Below are 27,081 nucleotides of genomic sequence, written 5' to 3' on the forward strand. Positions count from 1 at the left end.
TTACGGAGGCTTGAACTCGGGGCCTCTTGCTCTTGCTTAGCTTTTCCGTTCAAGGCCAGCGCTCTTTCACTTGAGCTATGGTTCCACTTCCAGGTTTTTGCTGGTTAGTTGGAGATAAGTTTCATAGACATTTCTGCTCAGACTGGCTTCAAATTGCCTCAGATCTCAGCTTCCTGAGTAGCTAGGATTACAGGTGTGAGTCACAGTGCCCAGCTGGGAGCAAACTTTGAAAGGGGCACCAACGTTGGCCTGTGAAGGAAAGAAAACTTGTCACCATGGATGGTACTATGCTGATATGAAGGGAAATCAGGATTCCAGGCCCCAGAGGCCCTGAGTCCTGGAGTCAGCCATGATGTAGGCAGAGAGAAGAGCTTATCTTGTGGCCTGGAATACACCTGCAGAAGGAGCAGAGCGATCCCCAGCCCATCTTTTTTTGTTTTAATTTTTTAATTGTTATTACAAAGGTGATGTACAGAGAGGTTACCGTTACATGAGTCTGATAATGAGTACATTTCTTTTTGGTCAATGTCACCCCTTCCCTCGCACTCTCCCAGTTTTTCCTTCCCATCTCCACTCACAAGTTCATTTTCAGCATAGTGTCTAGTGAGTATCACTGCTGCATTTGTTCACCCTTTGTCCCTCCATTCCTGTGCCCTGCCTTGTCTTTCCAAGGATAGATAAATGAATAAACAAGACAAAAAGAAAACAAAAACAACAAAGAAGAAAACCCTCTTGTTTCCATTTCCTGGAGTTCATTTTGACAAATATTGTTTTATATGGTTAGAAGCACAGAGGCATTGCACCTTTATGTTCTTTCCCTAAGAGTACCTATCCTCCTTTGGTCTCACTGCATGTGAATGCCTGGAGTCCCATGTAATTTATCATGTCCTGGTGCATTTTAGATCTAGCTCCCACCTCACTTAATATGATATATTCAAGGTCCATCTATTTACCTGCAAAGCACATAATGTTAGTCTTCCAAATGGCAGTGTCAAATTCCATTGTGTTTAGGTACCACATTTTTTGGATCCACTCATCTATTGTAGACACTAGCCCATTTGAGGATGAACACTCATGAATGCATTTTAGGTTTAAATAGAGAAGGAATTGAGCCAGAGGGTAAGAAGTCTCCATAATTGAACTGGTCCTGGGCAAAGCTGATCTGGTTGATTATCATCTCTCCTGTTCTGTTTCTGCTAGAGGTTCTGGAGAGCAGCCTGGTTCCTGTGAGAAGATTTCCCTTGCTCCAGGGTTCTGCTTCTTCATTAGAGGAAACTCTTTTCATCTGGGGTGTGTGTGTGTGTGTGTGTGTGTGTGTGTGTGTGCGTGTGTGTGTGTGTGTGTGTGATCTGGCCTGCCAGGCTCTGCTGTCCCCAGAGGGTAGTTTCAGTCTCTTGTCATAAAGATGTTATCCACAGGCTCCTGTCCTTCCTGGAGCCCAAGGTGATTATAATGTGGCTGCAGAGAGAATGGCTTAGAGCAAAGACATATACAGAATAGAGGTGGAGATGCCAGGCTTTTCTCCTGCTTCTAGCAAATGCAGTGAGCACAAGCAAGGAGTTGGTGCTTTTAAAGCAAAAGCAGTTTAGATCCCTGCTGCAGGGAAGGTCTGAGGCCAGGCCCGGAGGACTGTCATTAGAGGGCTGTCAGACTTCAACAACCTATCTCCCTCCCCCAGCCCCCTCCCCACTTGGGAGTCTGTTCAGAAAATAGAAACAAGAGAAAGTTGACAGCTCACAGTAGGATTCCAATAGGATCCTTACTATAGAGCTCCATAAGGCCAGTACAAGCAAAGAAAATAAATGATAGGCCCAGTTTGCTACAAATGTCAATGTAAATATCCTAAAGAATCAAGCAAATACAATGGATGGTAGAAAGGAAAAGAAAGAAGGAAGGAAATAAAGAAAGGAAGGAAGAGAAGGAAGGTATGAGTAAAAGAAGGAAGGAAGAGAAAAGAGAAGAGCAAGGCTGGGAATGTGGCTTAGCAGTAGAGAGCTTGCCTATCATTCATGAAGCCCTGGGTTTGATTCCTCAGCGCACATAGACAAAAAAGGCCAGGAGTGGCGCTGTTGCTCAAGAGGTAGAGTGCTAGCCTTGAGCAAAAAGAAGCCAAGGACAGTGTTCAGGCCCTGAGTCCCAAGCCCCAGGGCTGGCAAAAAGAAAAAAAAAAAAAAGATAGAAAAGTACCAGTGGTTTACATCTCTAGCCCTAGCTATTTGGGACACTGAGATCTGAGGATACAGGTCAAAGCCAGCTCAGGCAGGAAAGTCCATGAGACTCTTATCTCCAGTTTACAAAAAAAAAGGAAAAAAAATCTGGGCAAGGAGGATGTGGCTTAATAGTAGAGTGCTTGCCTAGCATGTGTGAAGCACCGGGTTCAATTCCTCAGCACTACATCAACAAAAGCCAGAAATGATCCTGTGGCTCAAGTGGTGGAATACCAATCTTGAGTGAAAAAGCTAAGCAACAGTGCCCAGGTCCTGTATTCAAGCCCCAGTCCTGGTGTACACACACACACACACACACACAATGTACACACACGCACACACACGCATGTGAAAGAAAAAGGAAGGGAGGAAGGAAGGAAGGAAGGAAGGAAGGAAGGAAGGAAGGAAGGAAGGAAGGAAGGAAAGAAGGGAGACAAGGAGAGAGACCTGGGGTGGGAGTTACTCTCTATCTAAAACTTCCCTCTCCTTTGAAATGGCAGAGCTGTGGCAATGCTTTGTAAAATGTGGAGACCACAGGGTGAGGCTTATCTGAGAAAAGGAAGCCCTAAAGCTCACCTGTTTGTTGTCTCTATGTTTTGGTAGGCCCAGAGACATCTATATATTTTAGGATAATAAGTAGCATCCATGTGGGCTCCCCAGAACCCTGCTAGAGGAGCATGTATAATTACCTCCCTCCCTACCTCCCCAGAAAGAATAAAGGTGGAAGGTAACAGCTGCCTTTTTTGAGCCCTTAATTCCCATTTCCTGCACAGGGAGCAGGATATGGTTCTCTTTGTTTCTCTCTATTTTAACCTTGCTATACTAAAACAAACCCTTGCTAAAATAATTAAATTAAGTTAAAAAAGAAAAAGGAAAAAAAAGTCACATACTGTGGTCAAGTAATGTTACACAGAATTCAAGGATGGTTCAGTTTTATTTTATTTTATTTTATTTTTCTTTTGGCCAGTCCTGGGGCTTGGACTCAGGACCTGAGCACTGTCCCTGGCTTCTTTTTGCTCAAGGCTAGCACTCTGCCACTTGAGCCACAGCACCACTTCTGGCTGTTTTCTGTATATATGTGGTGCTGAGGAATTGAACCCAGGGCCTCATGTATACGAGGCAAACACTCTTGCCACTAGGCCATATCCCCAGCCCCAATGGTTCAGTTTTAAAACCTTCCATCTATAGAAAAGTTACCATGTAACCCCTTGTAACATGATAAGGGGAAAAATCATATGATGTATTGCATAGATTAAAAAAAACTCTTATACTTTCTTTCTGTGTGTGTGTGTGTGTGTGTGTGTGTGTGTGTGTGTGTGTGTGTGTGTGCTGGTCCTGGGGCTTGAACTCAGGGCCTGGGCACTGTCCCTGAATGTTTATGCTCAAAGCTAGCACTTTACTACTTGAGCCACAGGTGCACTCCTGGCTTTTTGCTAGTTATTTGGAGATAAGAGTCTCATGGACTTTCCTGTCCAGGCTGGCTTTGAACCACAACCCTCAAATCACAGCCTTCTCAGTTGCTAGGATGACAGCCATGAGCCACTGCACCCAGCTTTCAGGCGGCTGTTGCTCTCAGGCCCCAGGGACCTTATCTACTGCTGTGCTACCTTCAGCCATCTGGCAGGATGAGCTGAATCTGTTAAGCACTTATTCTATGTACTCTGTATGTGGACAGGCCTGTGTGACTGAATTCAAGAGCGAGGCCTGTCTGCTCCCTGCACCTTTTGTCCTGTGGGGTTTTGGGGTTCTATGCCCTTGTCTGTGTAGAGATAGAGGAGGGGCTCACTCCCCACCTTCCATAGCTACAATTCCAGGCTGACACACTGTGGTGTTCCTTGGCCATGTGTGATTACTGTCCTTGATTCCCTCTTCTCATACCCCATGGGGATTGGGAAGGACCATGATGGCTGAGATGAAGAAGGGATAGGGCTTTAGGCCTTGGAAACATCCTCAATATCTGCCCATCCTGACCAGTAGCTATGGCAGGGCCCTGCGTGTGAAAGAGTGGGATTTATGAGAAGTCTGAGAAGGCAGATTCCGGCCTTGAGAGCCATGTTGCTGGCGGCCCCTAGCTTGGGGAACCTGCATCACCTCTGAACATATGAAGAACATTTTGATCTGTTGAAGGTAGAAGAGTTTCACTGGGAACTGTGGCTCATGCCTATAATTCTAGCTACTCAGCAAGGTGAATCTGGAGGATTAAGATTCTTATCCAGCCCAGGAAGAAAAGTTTATAAAACTCCATCTCAGTGAAAGGCTGGATTTGGTAGCATATTCCTGTTATCCCAGCAATATGGGGAAGCTCAATGGCTGGGTACAGTGGCACACATCTGTCATTCCAGTGACTCTGAGAAGTAAAAGTTGGAGGACCACAATCCATTAGTCCAGCTAGGCTGTAAAGTGAGACTTTGAAAATAACCATTGTAAAAAGGGACAGGGTACATGCCTTAAGTGGTAGAGCCTAGCTAATGTGAAGCCCTAAGTCCAATCCTCAGTACTCCCTAGAAAAATAGATATAAGAGAAACAAGGCCATTTTGCCAAGTTGCTCCTGGGAGCAGTTGGAGGAGCAGCCACCTGGCTGTGCGTGTGTAGTTGTGAAGGGAGAGTTTGGAAGTGTGTTTGGCTGGGATGAAGCTGAAGCTTTCCACACACAGAAGCAAAGGCTTTGGAGACTGGCCCGTGTTCAGATGAGCAGCTTTTAACATTCACATTTAACATTTGGCCTTTTGTGGAGGCTGTAGAAATGTTAAGACCCTCGAGTAGGCCCCTAAAAAGGATTTGTGTGGGGGTGATATTTCCCCCCAATGAGAAGCTGCCAGCATTTAAAAACTATGGAATATGTAAATTAAATATAGAATGTAGAAAATGCAAACACGTACATATCACCCAACCACAGGAAAAACAGCACATGATGAGTGACTCAAGCCTCGGCTCCTCTCCCCCGTCATGCTGGCATGGTGGCAAGCCACCTCCAGGTGAATTATTCTACTCTTTCTTCAACTGTGTGTGTATGTGTGTGTGTGTGTGTGTGTGTGTGTGTGTGTGTATGTGTGTGTGTGTAATGGAGCTTGAATTCGGGGCCTGGGTGTGATCTCTGAGTTCTTTGGCTTACGGCTAGCACTCTAATATGACTCTTCAGTGGTAGCTCAATTTCCAGCTTTTGGTGGTTAATTGGAGATAGAAGTCTCACTCACATTTCTGCCCAGGCTGGTTTCAAACTTCAGTCCTCAGACTCCTGAGTAGCTAGAATTACAAACCTGAGCCACCATGTCCTTCTCTCCTTTCTTCCTCTCATCCATCTCTTTTCCTACCTATTAATCCATCATTCATTCACCAACCCATCCATCCATTTGTACATCACTCATCCATCATCCTTCCATCTATTCATCATCTATTCATCCATCTATTCATCATTCGCTATCCACCCATCTATCCTTCCTGTCCACCCATCCATCCATTCATCCAAATTCATCCTATCCATCACCCATCATCTATTCTTCTCTCCATTTATCCATCTACTCATCCATCCATCCATCATTCATCTGTTCATCCCAATCCATCTATTATCCACCCATCTATCCACTCATCATTCATCCATCTGTCCATTCATCATCATCCATCCATCTACCCATGCACTTGTCTATCTCTCCTTCCTTCTTCCCTTCATCCATATTGTGTGAGGCCCGCTGCTGTCTGGACACAGCAGATGGAATTAGCATGTGGTCTCCATTCCCAGAAGACAGCCAGCTGGAGAGGGAGGAAGGAGGGAGGTGAGGGAACCACTGTCCTCAGATGAGAGGCAACAGAGCTGGGGTGAGCAGGAGGAAGAAACACATCTAGAGCATGGCCTGGGCATTGACTTGCCAAGAGCCTCTGTTCTTGGAGCTACCGGCCAGATGGGAGCTGACAACTGCTTACAGTGGCTCCGTTTATGGCCAAACAGAGTATGGCAAAACCCAAGAATGTTCCTCAAGTCATCTTGACCCAGAACTGTTGGTCAGTCCTGGATGTGCCAAGACTCCTTTCTGGGTACTTATCTGGAGAGAGTATCCATCCCAAAGTACCCAGGTCCCTAGTCCTGGCTAAGAGGCCAGTACCCGGACATAGAAAGATGGGGGTGAGGGGTTCCTGAGCCCTGCTTGGGAAGACACAAGGGAAACCAAGACCATGAGGGACTTCTGGGCTCAGTGCTGCTGGGTTTGCAGCTGGCCTTGCCCCTTCCTAGCTGCTCAGTCTCATGTAAAACTTGACCAAGGGCCTTCTGGGAAATGGAGGTGACTGCAGGGGAGCACAACCAGGAGATCCTAGACCCTATCCACAAAATAACTAAAAGCAAAAAGGGCCGGGACTGGGGCTCAAGTCCTATAGCACCAGTCTAGCAAACAAGAGGCTCTGAGTTCAAATTCTCCTTAAAAATAAAGGAAGAAAGAAAAGAAAGCAACACCTTGGTTAAGCAACACTTTGCCCCCAATATGGGGGAAGGAGGGGCACCTGTCTAGCTGGGTTGGGGAGATCTGGGATGTTTGTTGTGGTTGAGTTTGTGATTGCAGACACAATATGGATGATGAGTTTGTGATTGTGACATCCTTTGGGTAGGGGCAGGGGCTGGTGGGTGGTAGAGGCGGCGTAGGGCATTTTTCTGTGCCAGATAGGAGAATAGAATCGCAAAAGCTACTCAGGTGTAAATGCTAAAGGTCAAGTAGTAAAGGTCAAATAACCCAGCTTCTCTGTGGGAACATTGGGGAAGTAACAACTCCACCGCACACCCTGTGCCTGGAGGGCGGACCCTTGTTCCAGGCCCAGGAGCATAGAGTCTTTTCGATGACTTATGCCATTTTTGGAAATATTCTACCATTATGAGTTGAGATTTATTTTTTGAGCAAAGGAAGAATTGCAAATGTTTTTTAAATTGATTTTATTGTCAAGGTGATGTGCAGAGGGATTGTGGTTACATTTGCAAGGAATTGCAATTTTTTGAGGGCTAAAAAACATACTGGGGGGGGGAGCGGGCTGGGAATATGGCCTAGTGGTAAAGTGCTCACCTCGTATACATGAAGCCCTGGGTTCGATTCCTCAGCACCACATATATAGAAAAAGCTGGAAGTGGCACTGTGGCTCAAGTAGTAGAGTGTTAGCCTTGAGCAAAAAGAAGCCAGGGACAGTGATGAGGCCCTGAGTTCAAGACCCAGGACTGGCAAAACAAAACAAAACAAAAAACATACTGGGATTTGAACTCAGGGCTTCTTACTTGCTAGGTCGGTACTCTACCAGTTGAACCATGTCCCCAAGCCCTTTGTGGCATTGGTTGTTTTTGAGATGATAGACTGTTGCTTTTTTCCTAAGGCCTATGCCTAGACTGTGACCTTCCTTTTTTTTTTTTTTTTCACTCCTTGATGTAGCTGGGATGACAGAAAGGTGAGCCATAATGTCCATCTTCTTTCTGTTGAGATGGGGGCTCTGAACTTTTCTGCCACTGCTGGCCTGGAACCACAGTTGTCCCGATCTCAGAGTCCCATGTAGTTAGGATAACAGGCAGTATCCCACCACGCCTGGTTAAATAATTTCTTACAGATATGTTCCTTCTAAGGGCTCTTATTTTCTGGTTTTGAGGAAAAGCAGCTTGGAAAAGCAAGTTGGATGGTTCCTACAGATGAACCAAGGATTCTGTAGCCAAAAGATAACCTTGCCAGGAATGGATACCCTGGGCGCTGGCCTGGGGCCTTCCCACAGCCCCCTCCTAGGGACCTGCCCTCCTCATCTCCAAGAAGAACCAAAACCAAGATGTTACTGGAATTAGGAAGTGGAACTCAAGAGGCATTTCCTTATACAGAAGAAAAACAGGCGGCATTTATGAGCTTTTGATTTTATTTTACTTTTTTGTGTGTGTGTGTGGCCAGTCCTGGGTCTTGACCTCAGGGCCTAAGCACTGCCCCTGGCTTCTTCTTGCTCAAGGCTAGTGCTCTAGCACTTAAGCCACAGTGCCACTTCTGGTTTTCTGGTGGTTCATTGTAGATAAGAGTCTCATGGACTTTCCTGCATGGGCTAGCTTTGAACTGTGGTCTTCAAATCTCAGTCTCCTGGACAGCTAGGATGGCGAGTGTGGGCCACTGGCACCTGGCTTTATGTTATTTATGAGAGAGGGTCCTGCCTTGTTGCCCCGGGGTAGGTTGGCAGTGATCCCTGTACTCATGCCTCCCATGTAGCTAGAATGGTCAGTGGGAATCACCAGGCCCAGCTTTTATTGGTTGAAATCTCACTGACTTTTGCCCCTGCTGGCATTGAATCAAATTCCTTTGGATGTCTCCCTCCTGCAGTAGCTGGGAGTGCAGAAATGAGCCACTATGCCCAGCCTACTCTGACACTGATGTATCTGACCATGCTTTCCTGACAGTGCTGGCAAGATGAAGGCTCTGAGAACAGGAGCAGCCATCCTCCCAAGGCTGCCCAGCTTCCGCCATGGTCCCCGCTGCCTCTGCCAGCATGCCCCTTCCTCAGGCCCTAGGCATTTGTGTGCAAGGTCCATTTCACACATGTTTAGGAAAATTAAATGGCCAGGCTGCTGGCTTGGCACAGATCCTGCCCTGGCCTCACCAGCCTGGGAGGCTTGGCGAATGCACGTGTTTTGGGAGTTCCATGTTCTATATGCGCAGGTACCAACCCCCCACCCACATTCCTGCACCAAAAATCTAGAACAGTCTGGTGATGGCAAGTGATTGTCCCTGAAGAGAAAACAATACAAAACTCATCACCATGAAGGAGGACAGTCTAGTAGGATTATATTCACCCATGAGAGAAATGCCTGCCATCCATTGTAGCTCTGGATTTTCCACTTTCTCTCTCTCTCTTTCTCCCTTCCTTCCATACTTTTTTTCCTTTCTCGCTCTCTTTCTTTCTATTTTTCTTCCTTTCCTTCCTTCCTTCCCTTCCTCCCTCCCTCCCTTCCTTCCTTCCTTCCTTCCTTCCTTCCTTCCTTCCTTCCTTCTTTCCCTTCTCTCCTCTCTTCTCCTCTCCTCTCTTATTTTCTTTTGCCAATACTAGGGCTTGAATTCAGGGTCTAGGTTCTGTCCCTGGATTCTTTTGCTCAAGTCTAGCATTCTACCACTTGAGCCACAGCTTCACTTCCAGCTTTTAGGGGTTAGATGGAGATAAGAGTCTCACAGATTTTCCTATCCAGGATGGCTTTGAACTGTGAACCTCAGATCTCAGCCTCCTAAATAGTTAAGATTACAAGCATGAGCCATTGATGTTGGTGGCTCTGGCTTTTTGAAGTGGAGTCCAAAACAGTGTGGAGAACATGATCCTGCTTTTCTAAGCAGCTGACCCTATCTGCTCAGAGATGGACAGGGCAGCTCATAGCCTCAGTCTCTGGGGAATGGGGTGAGTGCATTCCTTCCTTTGCCTAAAGACCTTAGTTTAACAAGTTTGGACTTGGCCGGGTATGGTGACTCATGACTCTAATCCCAGCTATTCAAGAGACAGAGACAGAGAGGATGGCAGTTGAAGGCAAACTCCAGGCCAAAGGTTATTGAGTCCCCATCTCAACAACAACTGCAAAAAGCTGGGCATCGTGGTGCCTGCTTGTCATCTCAGCCACTTAGGAAGCAGACATAGAAGGATAACAATCCAAGTAAGCCCAGACAGCCGCACGAGATCCTTCTCTTAGCCAGCAGCTGGCTGGGGTGGTGCTTGTCTGTTATCCTAGCTGCTGTGGAGCATGAATAGGACTTCAGTCCAGGATGGACTGAACATGAACACAACCCAATCTCAACAATAAAAAGCAAACACAGCTGAAGGCAGGTCTCAGCCTCAAGTGTTTTTGTGTCTGCAACTGTGCAGCCCTGAGTTCAAACCCAGTACTGCCCCAAAACAAATTAACAAACAACCAAAAAGATGGAATGTCAAGTGGTTGGTAGGATCCATATCTCCAGTCCAGTATTTTGCTGGTTAATTGGAGATAGACTCCTGTGAATTTTCTGCCTATGCTGGTCTTGAACCACAATTCTCCAGATCTTAGCCTCTTGGGTAATTTAGGATGACTGGCGCCGAGTGCCAGAGCAAACAGGGCTTATGTCTCGCAGTGTTGTCTGTAACCCTCCATGTGGTGTGTTTTGTTTTTCAGTGACATATTTGATGCCATGTTTCCGGTCACACACATTGCTGGGGAGACGGTCATACAGCAAGGTATGTTCAGAGCCAGTGTCTTAGAAACACGTGTCATCAGCTGGGCAGTAGGGGCTCATGCCTGTCATCCTAGCTACTCAGGAGGCTGGGATCTGAGGACTGAAATGTGCAGCCAGCTCAGGCAGCAAAGTCCACGAGACTCTTATCTCCACTAAACTACCAAAAAATCAAAAGTGGAGCTGTGGCTTAAGTACTAGCCTTGAGCAAAAGAAGCTCGATGACAGTGCCTAGAGGTCCTGAGTTCAAGCCCCAGGACTGGCACAAAAAGAAAAAGGAAAAGAAAGAAAGAGAGTGGGAGGGAGGAAGGGAGGGAGAAAGGGAGGGAGGGAAGGAAGGAAGGAAGGAAGGAAGGAAGGAAGGAAGGAAGGAAGGAAGAAAGGAAGGAAGGAAGGAAATTACCATGTGCCAGTGGCTCATGCCTGTAATCCTAGCTACTCAGGAGGCTGAGATCTGAGGATCATGGTTCAAAGTCAGCCTGGGAAGGAAAGTCCATGAAACTCTTATTTCAAATTAACCACCAGAAAACTGGAAGTAGCTCTGTGGCTCAAGTAGTAGAGCTCTAGCCTTGAGTTGAGGAGCTCAGGGACAGTGCCCAGGCCCAGTTCAAACCCCATGACCAACCAAAAAAATAAAAGGGAAGAAGAAAGAAATTACCAGAAATATGGTGTGTTCTTGAGAATGTTCACTGACAAAACGAATGACCCTCAACTGTGATCCACTGTTTCTTATCATGGAAAATAAAACAGAAAAAAATCCAAAGAGAAAACAGCAAGATCCCTATCTCAAAGCAAGCCAGGAGAGGCAGCTCATGTCTGTAATCCTAGCTACTCAGGAGGCTGAGATCTGAGGATCAAGAGTCAAAGCCAGCCTGGACAGAGATTCTTACCTCCAATTAACTACTACAAAAGCCAGAAGTGGAGCTGTGGCTCAGATGGTAGATCACCAGTCTTGAGCACAAAAGTCACACAAGAGCACGAGGCCCTGAGTTCAAGCCCCAGTACTGGCACATAAATGAAAGAGGTAGTTGAGAAGGAAAACAAAACCGGTGTAACTCAGTGTGTCTTACCATGTCTTCCCTTCTCCTTTGGTTTTGGATCCAGGGAATGAAGGAGATAATTTCTACGTCATTGACCAGGGAGAAGCGGATGTGAGTATTGAAATGAGGAAACGGCTCCTCTCCCACACTCTGAAGACTTCTCACTGTTCAGGGCCAGGGTTTCACAGATGAGAGAGACTTATACTCCTAGTATTTTCTTTACTGGGGTAGAACCACGCCATTGAGCACGCAGGGCAGGGCGGGCTCTGGCCTGCTGAGTCTCCGCCCCAGACCTCATCAACGAAAGGACATTTCAGCTCAAAGCACACCTAGGGTGGCATCACAGCCAGTGCCGGCTGTGACCAGATTCTTTGTTGCCTCCATATAAGACAGGTTAGTGGCTGAGAATTTGGCTTAGTGGTAGAGTGCTTGCCTAGCATGCACAAAGCCCTGGGTTTGATTCCTCAGTACCACATACACAGAAAAAGCTGGAAGTGGTGCTGTGACTCAAGTGGTAGAGTGCTAACCATGAACAAAAAAGAAGCTCGGGGACAGTGCCCAGGCCCTGAGTCAAGCCCAAGAACGGACAAAATTTAAAAAAAAAGATGGGTTAGACTATCTTACCTTTGACATTTGTGTGTGTATGTGTGTGTGTGTGTGTATGTGTGTGTGTGTGTGTGCACGTGCACCAATACTAGGATTTGAACTCAGGGTCTGGGCATTGTCCCTTAGCTTTTTCGATTAAGGTTGATGTTCTACCACTTGAGCCACAGCTCTACTTCTGGCTTTTGGCTGGTTAATTGGAGAAAGTAGTCTCATAGACTTTAGTTCCCTAGGCTGGCTTTGAACCTTGATCCTCAGATCTCAGCCTCCTGAGTAGCTAGGATTACAGATGTGAGCCACCAGTACCTGGCCTGTGACCATTTCTTTAAAGTCTGTCTGTGGCAGATGGGAAGCCCACTAGGGACAAGGACAAGTCTCTCCTGAGCCCCGAGGCCCCTGAGCTCTCCTTGGCACTATAGATTCGGTACCCTCTGCCGAGGGGCTCCACCCTGCCCTAGGTGGCCCTGTGGAGCCCAGGTCATGCCATGCCTGGCTGCCCTGTGGGCTATTTCAGGCTTGGCATTGGCCCCTGAGCCTCTGTCCAGCCAGGTTGTGTCTGGACAGGGCGTTTTGTCACTTCCTCAGTGGCAGGGCTGTGTCCCTCGCCTGCCTGGAGTTTCTGGGAATCTTACAGAGGCATCTCCTTCCGGAGCTGTGGCACAGGAAGTGAGTCACCCTGCTGTCCTGCTGGGAGCACCCGCTTTGTCACAACCTTGGCCCTGTATCAGATACAGCTCAGCCCCTCTACCCGACATCTGGGGAGGCTTCTCTCCCTAAACAGGGAAACCAAGGCAGGAGCTAAAGGCCCCCCTGGGGTAAGGGCTGTCATGAGGGAAAAGTGTGAGGAGGAACGAGATGACACTGGGTTGCAGCTGGTTAGACACCAATACCTTAGTTGGACACCAGTGGCTCATGCCTGTAAGACTAGCTAATCAGGAGCCTGAGATCTGAGGATCAAAGCTTGAGGCCCACCTGGGCTAAAAAGTCCTTGAGACTCTTATCTCGAACTAAGCACCAAAAAGCCAGGCTGGAGGTATGGTTCAAACTCTGGTAGTGGCAAAAAAGAAAAGAAAGAAAGAGAAGAAAGGCAGGCAGGCAGGGAGGGAGGGAAGTAAGCAGGGAGGGAGGAAGAGAGGCAGGAGAGAGAAGTGTTATCATAGAGGCAGGAAGCCTGGATGAGATATCCATCCACAGTCTCACCTGGTGCAGGGGTCAAAGCTGTGACGTGGCCTTTCTAGACTTTTCCACCCTCCTCTGGGCTGCCTCCCACGCTCCTGGACAGGCCCTGACCCCTTTCACTTGCAGCTGCCTCCCTCGAGGGCAGCCCTCCACCTTTGCCCCTTGCCTGTCTAGGGGGGTCCCCAACCGCATCAGACCCAGCCAGCACCCCTGGGCTGCAGAGGTGACAGGAAGTGAGCCGATCTTGTTCCTGTGTTGTCCTGGGCTATGGACAATTGGGAGGAGGGGACTGAATTTCCCCAGACCCCCCCAGCTCACCCCAGCAGGAGCCCCTCTCCACCCCTTCAAAAGGGACAGCAGCCAGGCTCCAGTGCCTTAGGACTGGAGACCATCCAAGAGGTTCCCTGGCTTGCATGCTCTCTCTGTCCCTGTCTCTGCCTCTCTGATTGTCTCTGTCTCTCGTTCTATCTCTGTCTCTGTCTCTCTGATTCTATCTCTATTTGTCTTTGTCTGTCTGTCGGTCAGTCTCTTTCTTGGTCTCTCTCTGAGCTGGCTACCTACATATTCAGGGACACAGAAAACAATATTTTTTTAACCAGTCCTGGGGCTTGAACTCAGGGACTGGGTGCTATCTCTGAGACTCTTTGTGCTCAACGCTAGTGCTCTACCACTTGAACCACAAAATTCCACTTCTGGCATTTTCTAAGTATCTTATTGGAGACACGAGTCTCATGGACTTTGCTGCCTGGGCTGGCTTTGAACTGTGATCCTCAGATCTCAGCCTCCTGAATAGCTAGGAGTATAGGCACATGCTGCTGGTGTCCAGCACAGAAGACAATTCTTGTCAAGGAAACATCAAACTCACCTTCCCCTGTTTAGAGTACCCGAATGTACCATCTGGGCAGGTCCAGCCTTCCCTTTTCCTTTCCTTCCTCCTGCAGGTCCCTCTCTCAGCCTGGAAGTTCAAGGTTAAAAGGCAGCTTCAAGGCTCTCTCAGACCCACCTGGCCAGAGCCTGGATGTGGGGCACCACGGGTGGATGCCCAGTTTGTGGCTATGGCCTGGCTCTGTAATCCCCCAGAGACCAGATGGCACAAGTCGGTGACCGATGGGCCAGTCCCTGAGTGGGCTGTAGGCCAGGCTCTCTGCCTATCACTTTGATGGCTGTGGCCAGACTTTCCAGTGGGGCAGGACGGGACGGGGCAGGACAGAACAGGACAGGGAGTGCCTGTGGGATAGGCAGCCTGTGCCTGAGGGGGCATCTGGCGTGCAGAAAACCACTGCAGGGCCCTGGAAAGGTGCCTGTGAGGACTCGGTGAGAGGTTGGCCTGCTGGGGAGGCAGGCTGAGTTATGGGGCTGAGATGACCATAATTACTGTCATTACAGCTCTGAGCAGCAGCAGGGGCCAGCCTGCAGCCCTGCTTCTGCTAAGTTTTGTTTATGAAGCCCCATAAACGACTGCCCTGGGGCAGGGGCCTAGGCAGGCCTGGCCCTCCATCTGCCTGGAGATGTTCTGTAGGGGTGGGCTGGGGTCCTGAACTCCCAGCCCAGGTGGACAGGATCCTCCTTACAGACTAGCAACACCCCAAAGGGCCCAGCTGACCAAGTGCCAGGTGCATTGGTTTGGTTTAAATTATGGTTCTTTACAGAGACAGGGGTGGTAGGGGCTGCTAGTGTGTGTGTGTGTGTGTGTGTGTGTGTGTGTGTGTGTGTGTGTGTGTGTGTGTTGCCAAGAGCTATAATCCATTTTCTGAGTATAAAAATATCTTCCAATTTATTTTATTCATGGAACAGAGCATTTCTACTTAAAAGGACACTTCATGCTTTTTAAATTTTTTATTCATTTATTTTTGCGGTACTGGGTTGTGTGTGTGTGTGTGTGTGTGTGTGTGTGTGTGTGTGTGTGTGTGTGACAGTCATAGGACTTGAATTCAGGGCCTGGGTGCTGTTCCTGAGCTTTTTTCCTCAAGGCTAGCACTCTACCACTTGAACCACAATTCCCCTTCTGGCTTTTTCAGTAGTTAAGTGGAGATAAGTCTCAGGGAGTCAGGCATCTGTGGTTCATGCCTGTAACCCTAGCTGCTCAGGAGACTGAGATCTGGGGATGGTGGTTCAAAGCCATTTAGGGCAGGAATGTCTGTGAGACTCTTTTTTTTTTTTTTTTGGCCAGTCCTGGCGCTTGGACTCAGGGCCTGAGCACTGTCCCTGGCTTCTTTTTGCTCAAGGCTAGCACTCTGCCACTTGAGCCACAGCGCCACTTCTGGCCGTTTTCTGTATATGTGGTGCTGGGGAATCGAACCCAGGGCTTCATGTATACGGGGCAAGCACTCTTGCCACTAAGCCATATCCCCAGCTCCATCTGTGAGACTCTTATCTCCAGTTAACCACTAGAAAACCAGAAGTGGTGCTGTGGCTCAAGTGGTAGGGTGCTAACCTTGAACTGAAGAGCTCAGGGACAGCACCCAAGCTGAGTTTAAGCCCCATGATCATCCAAAAAAAAAAAAAAAAAAAAAGAGTCTCATGAACTTTACTGCCTGGTCTGACTTTGAATCATGATCCTCAGATCTCAGCCTCCTCAGTAGTTGGGATGACAAATGTGAGCCCCTCGTGCCCTGTGGTACTGGGGCTTTGAAGCCTCCCACTTGCTAGGCAGGTACTCTTCCACTTGAGCCATGTTCTCTAGCTCCCCATTATTCTTGCTTTTTTTTTTTTTTTTTTTTTTCTCAAATAGGTCCTCACATTTTTTCCCCAGGACCAGCCGGAACTTTGATGGTTCCTCCTAAGTCTCCCTCTGAGCGGACATTGCAGATGAACACTATCGTATCCAAGTTATTTGTTGAGATAGGGAAGTCTTTTGCCTAGCTTGGCCTTGAATCTCCATCTTCCTGATTAGCTAGGATTACATGTATGAGCCACTGGTTGAAGCCCTGCTGCTGGTGTGCCTCCCTGAGATCTGGTCCCTCGCTAAGAGTTCTGAGCCTCTGATTGGGCTGGGACTCCTGGTTCTGTGTTCCTGTCCAGGTTTCCGTTGTCCCTGTAGTCTGGAGGGTTCCGGGCTTTTCTCTAGCTTTGAAAGAAAAGTGGGTTCTACCCTTCAAAGGCAGGGAGTGCGCCCTTTCCCTGGCCGCTCTGTACCTCCGCCTGGGGTGCATTCACCAGAGTGTGTGTGTGTGTGTGTGTGTGTGTGTAAATTGGTAAAACACATAATATGAATTTTTATCACTATTAGGGGCCCAGTTCAGTGTTGTGTAGCTGTCCACAAAATTGTCTCACTGTCCCAGATTGAAACTGTCTCCATTAAATACTGATGTCTCTAGGGAATGTGATTTCCCTAGGGAGGCCTCACAGATGTGTCCTTCTGTGCCTGGTTTATTTCACTCAGTATGGCGCCCTCATGCTCCATCTGCGTGGCCTCAGGTGTCAGGATGCCCCTCCTGTTCAGGGCCGTGTGCCTCGACCACATTTCATTTGTTCATCATCCATTTGTCAGTCATCACACAGGCAGCTTCCGCCTTTGGACTGGTTGTGATTGTGGGGTGTGGAGACCCTGCTTGTGGGGTGCTGTGTTTTGATTGGTCATTTATTGAACACTGGGTGGTCATGGCCCAAGGTATGGACTGGGAACTTTTTCTGGGGCGCTTGGAGCCTCTCAAGAATATTTTCCCGGGCTGGGGATATGGCCTAGTGGCAAGAGTTGCTTGCCTTGTATACATGAAGCCCTGGGTTCAATTCCCCAGCACCATATATACAGAAAATGACCAGGAGTGGCGCTGTGGCTCAAGTGGCAGAGTGCTATCCCTGAGCAAAAAGAAGCCAGGGACAGTGCTCAGACTCTGAGTTCAAGCCCCAGGACTAGCAAAAAAAAAAAAAAAAAAAAAGAAGAACATTTTCCCTCATCTGGGGGTGACCCAGCTTAGAGCCACCCCATGCAGACAGGACCCCAAGAACACACAGACGGTGGGCCCACCCAAGGTCCAGGTGGGCCTGGAGCCTGTTTCTTCTCCTCCCCTTTTTTCCTGTTTGTTTGAGGTGGAGTCTCACGATGTAGACCTGGCTGGCCCCGCTTGCCCTCTTCTGGCCTCCACCTTCAGGGAATGCAGGTGTGCATGGCAGGGCAGCTCTGCAGGCTGTCAGGGGCCCGGTGCCAAGGGTCCTCAGGGGGGACAGCCAAGGCCTCTTTCTTGTCCCTTCTCTGGCTGTCCCCAGCCAGCTCTGAGAAGCTAGACCCGACTGTTTCCCCTGGGAACTCAGCACTGGGGGCTTCTGGTAGCTTCTGGAATTCACAGCCAAGCCCTTCCGTTTACAGTCTTACCCTAATACCTCTCCAGCCCTGCAGGCAGGACATTTCCCTTCCAGATCCGGTTCTGCCTCAGGACCTTGGCATGGCTGTCCTTTCACCTTGAGCATGCTCTCTGTTTCTCTGTCTCTGTCTCTCTCTCTCTCTCTCTCTCTCTCTCTCTCTCTCTCTCTCTCTCTCTCTCTCTCTCTCTCTCTCTCTCTCGCAGGGCTGGGCATTCTCTGCTTGCGACCAGCTCAAGTTCATGTCCATGGAGAAGTTCTCAGTGCAGCTCCCCTTCTCCAGTGACCGTCTTCCGTGTTCTCCAAGGCCTTGGACCTGTCTCTTTGCCTGTGGCCCATCTCAGTGCTGGCTAGAAAGGAGTTGAGAGGCACGGGGAGCCAGGGGTGCCCGTGACAGGGTGGGAGATAGGATAGGATAGGAGATAGCAAGGTGGAACTGGGCATGGTGGCTCAAGCCTGTAATCCTAGATACCTAGGAGGCTGAGATCTGAGGATCACAGTTCAAAACCAGCCTGGGCAGGAAAGTCCAAGAGACTATCTCCAAACAAGCAGCAAAAAGTTGGATGTGGAACTGTGGCTCAAGTGATAAGAGCACCAGCCTATAGCACAAAAAAACCCCAAAAACCTCAGAGACATCCAAGACAAGAGTTCAAGTCTCAGGATTGGCACGTGTGTGTGTGTGTGTGTGTGCATGCACACACACACATACACATACAGACCAACACAGAAAGGATGGCGGGGGGCTGGGGACATGGCCTAGTGGCAAGAGTGCTTGCCTCGTATACATGAGGCCCTGGGTTCGATTCCCCAGGACCACATATACAGAAAATGGCCAGAAGTGGCGCTGTGGCTCAAGTGGCAGAGTGCTAGCCTTGAGCAAAAAAGAAGCCAGGGACAGTGCTCAGGCCCTGAGTCCAAAGCCCAGGACTGGCCAAAAACAAACAAAAAAACACACACACACACACACACACACACACACACACACACACACACACAGAAAGGATGGCAGGCTTGCATGGCCCACAGATGCTGTGTCCACCAGGAGACACTGCCGCCCTTCGGGGTGCATAATGCAGCCCAGTGGGGCCTCCCACTATTTTTCTTTCTAAAGAAGAAGGGGGTGTGTGTGCAGCACCCACACAAGAGTAGCCCCTTTGCGTACCAGCTGGGTGGGGCCCGCGCTGTGCCGGGAGCCGAGACAGAGAGCAGTGTCCTGAGGAAGACGGCCCCTTTGTCCTCCGGAGTGGCGCTGGTCGGTCCCTGGATGCACAATGCGTTCCTCTAATGCCTTTGGGGAGCCGTGGGAGGCTGGGGGCTTCCTGGTGAGGAGGGGGCTTCCTGCAGCAGGTCCCTGCTGGCATCCTAGGACAGTGCGTGGCCTCTGGAAAGAGGAGGATGTAGCTGCCACACTTGTTGCACAGGGCACATGCAGGGCCCAGTGCTATGTTCTGGGGGCCCCACCTCCTGTGCTGGGGCAGGCTGCTGCAGGAGCTTCCTTGCCCTGCACCCTGCAAAGAGAGAATGGCTCAGCTGCCCGGGCTCCCCTGCTGCCCCCTGGCAGGACTCCAGGGTTGGGGCAGTGCCCCCCCTCCTGACTTGGCACCTGGCACAGGGCCACCCACAAGGGCCAAAGCATGGTGATGGGGGAGACTGGCATTCAGCCACAGCTGGCGAAGCCGGGCAAAGGTAGCCTGAGGATGCCACAGTGAAAAGTGCCCCAGGGCTGTGGCACCTGACAAACCAGGGTAGAGCAACCCAGGCGCAGGCCCAGGTGGATGAGCAGAGGCAGAGGGAGGCTGGCATGGGGAGAGGCGTCCTCAAGGAGTGCCAGGCGTGCCAGAGCAGTGCACTTTACTGAGTTGTGAGCATGGGCACATGCACACACATGCTCACACTGGCATGCTCACATTCACACAGCCAGGTATGCATTTGCAGGAGCACATTTGCACACAGCTGTGTTTGCACAACACTGGAATGCACACATTTACACACCCACACACTCCTTGCACATGCTCCCACACTCGTGTTTTCACACCCCCATGTACACAGTCACACACAGCCACACATGATAATCACTTTCCAGGCATGTTTGCACACACATCTGCACAAAACACATCTGCTCACTCACATTCATGCACACCTCACACATTCATTCACACACTTGCATGAACCTTGTATGTGTATATTCATGTGCATTTCCATCCACATGTGCACACTCATCTCCACATGCTCACCTTGGCATCACACTCATGCACATTCACATATTTTTAGCACACTTCTGTGCATGCACCTGCATGCCTGTGTGCTCAGATTTACATGTTAAAAAATCTTTTTGGCTGGTCATGGGCTTGAACTCTGGGCCTGGGTGCTGTCCCTGAGCTCTTTTTGCTCAAGGCTAGTACTCTACTACTTGGAGCCACAGCTCCACTTCTGCTTTTCTGGTGGTCAACTGGAGATAAAAGTCTCACTGACTTTCCTGCCTTTAACCAAAATCCTCAGATCTCAGCCTCCTGTGCAGCTAGGATTGCAGGCCAGGGGCCCCGCTTACATGTTAAATTCTTTGAGGAGAGCCATGGTGCCTCAGAGGGGAGGGGAGGCTGGAGGCACCCTGTGACCACAGACCTGCCCCAGGTTCTGAATCCCCTTTGTGGAAACAAGATGCAGAGGCCCTCCGGCTGGGCTGCCGTGGGCTTCCAGATTCACCCCTAGAATGCTGGCATTGCTCCTCTGACTCTTCCTGCCTGGCTCACTCCCCTGTGTTTCCATCAGGACGAATCTGTCTTCAGATTTTCCCGGGGGGCACACTGTGGGTTCCCCCTCCATACTCTGAAACCCCCTCAGGAAGTGGGGCACCCACACAGCCAGGCAGGATGGGCCCCACCCCAGCCAACCCCACCCCCTCAGAACCATCTCCCGATTCACCGTGGGATTGCCCCTGGCCGCCCGTGAGATGCTACAGACAGAAAGTTCTGTGCTGGGTTTATTGTCAGATCATAATGAGTCATTGATTTGGAGAAGAATCCCTCGGTGATTCAGCGCCGTCCGTTCTCCCTGCACACACCCATTCCTGCTTGGGGAAGTCTTGTGTGCGCTCATTGACACACTGCAGGAGAAGGGAGCCATTGTGGCGATGCGAGCCGTCGGGCTGCACAGTGAGGCGCAGAGTGAACAGTCCGTACCATTCTTGCGGAGTGTGGACCATGCGTGTGGGGCTGAAAAAGAACCTTGTCCCGACCCGGGCCTGGCCAAGGGGTCCATTCAGGCTCCCAGCCAAGGGGCTTTGGTGCTGTCCATGGAGGGATAGTGGAGGTGGGGTAGGCAGAGGTGGCTCTACACACTGGTGCCCCTGGGGGGCTGGGCAGTGCATGATAGTGTGGGGGACATACTGCAAACCCCTGAATGGAAAGGGAAGAGCCAGCATGTCCACCTGGCCTGTCAGCCCATGCATGGGGACAAGTGAATGTCCAGTTGGGGAAACTGAGGCCCAGAGAATGTTGATGAGCTATGTATTAAATCAGAGATCTGCCTGGGAGGTTACCGGGACTCCCTGAGCTGAAGGTCAGACCCCGGGGGCTTCTATTGAGTTCTCGTCTGTCCTTTGGGGCTTGGTACTGACCACCGTGGCTCTGCCCAGATTGGTAGCTGACCCACCACAGTCGCTGCCAGCCTGAGGCCACCTCCCAGGCAGGGGCGTGTGGAGTTTGGGGGGCACAGTCTGGGTTGGCATTTCAGGAGAGGTTAGAGCAGGCACTGGAGGCTCACACCTGTAATCCCAGCTACTGGGGAGGCTGGGCTAGAGGAAGTCCTCAGAGACTCCCATCTCTAATTAACCAGCAAAAGCCAGGATGGAGGTATGGCTCAAGTAGTTGAGTGCCAGCCTTGAGTAAGAAAGCCAAGGGAGAGTTTGAGAACCTGAGTTCAAGACTCAGAACTGGCAGAGAGAGAGAGAGAGAGAGAGAGAGAGAGAGAGAGAAAGAGAGAGAGAGAGAGAGAGAGAGAGCGAGAGCGCTCATACATACCCATGCCATTCCTATCCTCATTCCTTGTGTCCCTTGCAGGTGTATGTGAACGGGGAGTGGGTGACTAACATCAGTGAAGGCGGAAGTTTTGGGGAGCTCGCACTCATCTATGGCACCCCCAGAGCTGCCACGGTGAAAGCCAAGACTGACCTCAAGCTTTGGGGCATTGACCGTGACAGCTACCGGCGTATTCTCATGGTAAGTGGCACCCTGGCCAGGGAAACTGAGACAGGGAGGAAAAGGCAAAGCTGAGTCTGACACTCCCTCCCTTCTTGGCCAAGCACCCCCACAGAACCCTAGTTTAAGGTGGAGACATTCCCTACCTTCCCCGACATAATGAACTGAATGATAAAATACTCAGAAAGAAGACAGGAAGTCCTTTTTTTTGAAAAAAATTAATTTTTGTATTTATGTAGTTCCAAGGAATCAAACCCAGGGCCTCATGCATGCTAGGCAAGCACTCTACCACTAAGCCACACTCCCAGCCCCAGGAAACCCTTTTGGCCTTCCCCCACCCCATGCCCACCCTGCCCACCTGCCAAGGCTTCTCCCCCGCCTGGGTGCTGTGTATTCCTGGCTGTGGATGGCAATGCACAGGGCAGCGCTCAGACCACAGGCAAGTGGCACTTCCGCACTCTCATTTCGGATCCCTGAGCACTAAGAATAGCGTGTGGGCCTGGAGGGAAGAAAATGACAGGGCTGGGCCCCGTGGCCTTGCACCTGCCACACTGTGGGTGTCTCAAGGATCCGGGAGGAAGAGGAGGGAGCAGGGGTCCCCCCCAAGAGGCTGTGTGGGGGTCGCCTCCCCAGATGTCAGTGGAGACTCCACACCCACAACCCCCAAGCATCTGACCTGAGGGAGACCAGCACTCCCTTTTTCCTTCTGTAATGTCAGGGATGGGACTTAAACTCAGGGCCTCATGCTTGCTAGGTTTGCATGCTGAACTGGTGCTCTACCATTTGAGCCACACTTCTACTCCTGCTTCTGGCAGGCTACTTGGAAATGCAGTCTTCTCTACTGGGACTGGTTTCAAACCATGATCCTCAGATCTCAGCCCATTGAATAGATAGGATTACATTTAGGACCAGCGGTGCTTGGCTTTCTTCCCCTTCCCCCTCATCCTCTCCCTCTCCCTTTCCTTTCCCCTTTTTTCCTCTTACCCTCTCCCCTTCTCCCTCTCTCTCCTTTCCTCTTCTATCCCTCCCCTCCTCTCCTCTCCTCTTCTTCCCTGTTCTCCCCTCCTCTCTGTTCTTTACTTTCCTTTCTCTCCCCCACCCATATTAGGGTTTAAACTCAGGACATTGCATTGGTGCTAGTATTGTGGGGATGGGGGGTGGGGTGGTGGTGCAAGTACTAGGGCTTGAACTCAGAGCCTAGGTGCTGTCCCTTAGCTTTTCACTTAAGGCTAGTGCCCTACTACTTGAGCCACGGCTCCACTTCTGGCTTTATTCTGGTTAATTGGAGATGATAAGAGTCTTGTGAACTTTTCTGCCCATCTGAGCTGAGTCCTGGGCCAGCGTCTGCTACCCCGGCCATCCTGAGCTGCTCAAATGGGCAGGCAGTTCACCTCTCTCCCTCTTGAGCACCAGGTAATGCGTTTCCAGTCGCCATGGGAACCATGTGTTCCCTCCCCAGGACTGAGGTCCATATTGCTGCGTGTGGTCTCTGGAACCTGCCAAGCTGGGAGTCCTCTGGCCCCATTAGGCCTTTTGCTGGGAAGAGGGTAAGATGGGGAGCAGTTGCGTTGGGGCCACACAAATTGGGGGTGACAACCTTTTTAGCAGTGGTTTGGCCCAGAGCTAGAAACTGCAAGGAGACTGAGGCTAGAAGCTGGGATGCAGCCGGGTCTGGATATCCCACACCATGTGCCCCATGGAGACACTGCCACAGGAAGGCTTTGGCGCAGGTGATAATGTTCTTAATGGTCAGATGCAATGAGCTGAGCTGTTCAGTTAGTCTCCTTCCACCATCCCCATCACCACCAGCACTACCAACTATCACCATCCCCACCATCCCCATCCTTATCACCACCACCCACAGCAGCAGAAACGTGGACATGAGTGGAGACTCGGTCTTACAGCACCCCAAGGAGCCAGGGAATCTTAAATCTCATCCCACCAGGGCTCGAGGGTGCGGGTAGCCATCTTCCCATTGTCCATTGGGGTGGGATGTCCTTCCCTCTGGTCTGCAGGTTGCTGTTGCTACACAAGCCCAAGGCCCTGGGACCGGGGGGGAGGATGGGTGTGGAGTGCCAGGTGCGGGGTGTGGGGTTGGCCCCTCCCCAGGGCTGGGTGTTCTGGCTGGGAGTGTGTGGCCCGGCTCAGCGCCCCATGTCTATGTTTCAGGACACTGAGGGATTCAGGTAGCCAGTGGCCGCAGGGTCGGCAGAGGTGACAGATGTTGGCCACTGTCTGCTGTGGAGAAGCTCCTGGGCTGGTCCCGGGATACCCTGCCATCCTCGCCAGACTGCCACTTGTGTCTTTGTCATCGCTTCCCAGGACAGGCATCCATGCCTCTTGTCTGGTCCTGAGAGCTCTTCCCCTTCGGCCACAGCCCGCCTCCTTCCCCGGACCTGCAGGGCTCCCCACCAGGAGGGGACTCCCACTGTGCCCCTCCTTTACTTTCTTCCTCTTTCTTTGGGCAGTTCTGGGGCTTGAACTCAGAGCCTGGGTGCTTTCCCTTAGCATTTTAGTTTAAAACTGGTGTTTTACCATTGAGCCACACCTTCATTTCTGGCTTTTTGGGGGGTGGGTAATTTACTGGAGATAAGAATCCCACTGACTTTCTTGCCTAGGCTGGTTTCAAATCATGATCCTCAGATCTCGGTCTCCTGAATAGTTCAGATTACAGGGCCTGAGCCATGGCTGGCTCCCATCTCCCTCCACCTTCTGATGTGGTCTTAGCAAGCTGACAACCGGAAGCTACAGGGCCCCAGGCTGCTGTTTTCTGTGGGGCCCAGGAGGGTCCAGCTCTACGAAAGGACACAGGGCAGATCCTCAGGGAGGTTGGGGTCCTTTGACCCAGGTGGAAGGCCTCTGGTGTGTGTGGGGGGGGGGTGTTCTCCCTGTCTATGAACCTTAGAAGAGTGTCTGTCAGGCCAGACTGGGTGTGGTGAGGCACACCTCTAATCCCAGCTACTTGGGAAAGGCAGGCAAGCAAGAGGATGGGAAGTTTGGGACCAGCCTGGGCAGAGTGAGACCCACAAAAAGGGCTGGAATGGGGCTTAAGACATAGCTTAAATGATCGAGCATCCGCATAGATGCTCAAGGCACTGGGTTCAATCAATCTCAGTAACAGAAAGAGGAGGAGGAGGAGGAGGAGGAGGAGGAGGAGGAGGAGGAGGAGGAGGAGGAGGAGGAGGAGGAGGAGGAGGAGGAGGAGGAGGAATTTATGAAGTGGGTAGGATCAAAGTTAGCTAGAGGAGGAGGAGGAAGAGGGGGAGGGGGAGGGGGAGGAGGAGGGGGAGGGGGAGGGGGAGGAGGAATTTATGAAGTGGGTAGGATCAAAGTTAGCTAGATACATTAGCTCTTGTTGTAACAAACTTGCCCTAAATTTAGTGGCTTGAGGTGACAATGTAACAATGGTTAAGAGTTTCCTTGGCTCACCTGGAAGGCTCTGGCCTAGGACTCTCCGGGCTGAGGTCAGGTCAAGGTCAGATGGGGTGGGAGGGTTGTGTCACTGTGCCACCGTGTCACTGTGCCACCGTGTCACCGTGGGAGAGGGTGGGGGGCAGGGGCTGCCCTCCTCCCTGACATCGTTTAGGAGAACTTTCTTGGCATCCTCGTGTTTCCCCAGGCTGGTCCTGTTTAGGGTGGGAAGTGGCGCTTTTAGGGTCTCCACGGAGGGTGGCTCAAGGAGGCAGAGGGCTGGGTGTGGCCGTGGGATGGGCCTGGGGCTTTGGGGGAACCTGATGCCTCTTCTCTGTTCTTCCTCACCAACAGGGCAGCACGCTGAGGAAGCGCAAGATGTACGAGGAGTTCCTCAGCAAGGTGTCCATCCTAGGTTAGTGTGCCGCGTTTCCTGTGGCCTCCGGGGCCTCCTCCAGGGCCTTATTTGCACACCTGCCCACCAGCCCCACACATGTGCCTTTCCTCTCCACTTCATCAGTCATGTGTTCCGGGAATTATGTTCAGAACACGCATGCTCGCCACAGACACAGGCACATGGATGCCTGTGTTGAGCACAGTTGCATACAAGCACACACGTAATATAGTCACCCTCAGGCAGGCACCAGTTGCACGCAGGTGGCATGCACACCCACGTGCCATGCATGACACGTGTGTACACAGACCACACACATGCATTTGTGGGCACACTTGAATCTTATGCACATGCGGATGTAGTTCACACCTATACAGGCACATGCATGGGATACAGACACTCATGCATGTGCACATGCTCCATGCACGGGGATCCTCTCAGCATCCCCGCCCTCCTCATCCCCCACAGGGTGCTGGTTCAAATCCCGACCCCCCTTCCCTGTCCTGGGCCCAGTGCTACTCTCCTGAGCCTCTTCCCCTGCCCTTTTGGCACCAGGAGAGCCATTCTCCTGGTGACATCTCATCCTCCAGATGGCACCTTCATTCTCTGCCCCTCTGGGATGTCAGGGGTCAGCAAGGGTCACAGGTGCACCCCAGTCTCCTGCACTTGGTCAGCATGCTTGGCAATATTGTGGGAGGATGCTGTGGAATCCATTCTGTACATGACGGGGGGAGGGGGAGAGGGGACTGGACCCATTCTATGCCTGTCATACTCAGCATCACCCACAACACCTGGAGGGACAAAGGTGTGTGTGTGTGTGTGTGTGTGTGTGTGTGTGTGTGTTCCCATGTCCGTTTTGAATCCTGTTGTGAAATGTAGAGGTAAAAATGTGAGCTTTTTTTTTTTTTGTGGTGAGATAACTCACAATGTGAAAATGACCCTACCATCCGTTTTAAGAAATATGGTTTAGGGCTGGGGATATGGCCTAGTGGCAAGAGCGCTTGCCTTGTATACTTGAAGCCCTGAGTTCGATTCCCTAGCACCACATATACAGAAAATGGCCAGAAGTGGCGCTGTGACTCAAGTGGCAGAGTGCTAGCCTTGAGTAAAAGGAAGCCAGGGACAGTGCTCAGGCCCTGAGTCCAAGGCCCAGGACTGGCAAAAAAAAAAAAAAAAAAAATATGGTTTAGAGGTAGCTATTGTGGTATGTGCCTGTAGTCCCAGCACTGGGGAGGCTGAGGCAGGAGGACTGTGAGTTCAAGACCAGCCTAGGCTACCAGTGAGACTCTGTTTTGTTTTGTTTTTGTTGCCAGTCCTGGGCCATGGCCTCAGGGCCTGAGCACTGTCCCTGGCTTCTTTTTGCTCAAGGCTAGCACTCTGCCACTTGAGTCACAGCGCCACTTCTGACCTTTTCTATATATGTGGTGCTGATACGAGGCGAGCACTCTATCACTAGGCCATATTCCCAGCCCCACCAATGAGACTCTGGACGGTCACATCTACAATCCTAGTTACTCAGGAGGCTGAGAGCTGAGCAGTGAAGTTCAAAACCAGCCCAGGAAAGGAAGTCTGCA

At 50.7% G+C, this 27,081-nt stretch overlaps 1 protein-coding gene across 1 annotated transcript in view; it reads left to right on the forward strand.

Moving 5' to 3' along the window:
• The window catches only part of Prkar1b (protein kinase cAMP-dependent type I regulatory subunit beta), a 76,065-nt gene that overhangs the window by 38,161 nt on the left and 10,823 nt on the right, over nt 1-27,081 (forward strand). Inside the window, exons 5-8 of the mRNA XM_048351391.1 lie at nt 10,328-10,389; nt 11,490-11,536; nt 21,565-21,723; nt 25,468-25,528. Of these exons, the coding sequence (XP_048207348.1) occupies nt 10,328-10,389; nt 11,490-11,536; nt 21,565-21,723; nt 25,468-25,528 (329 nt within the window). The remainder of the gene's footprint in view (nt 1-10,327; nt 10,390-11,489; nt 11,537-21,564; nt 21,724-25,467; nt 25,529-27,081) is intronic.

The sequence above is a fragment of the Perognathus longimembris genome, chromosome 1 (genome assembly GCF_023159225.1).
Source record: "Perognathus longimembris pacificus isolate PPM17 chromosome 1, ASM2315922v1, whole genome shotgun sequence".
NCBI lineage: Eukaryota > Metazoa > Chordata > Mammalia > Rodentia > Heteromyidae > Perognathus > Perognathus longimembris.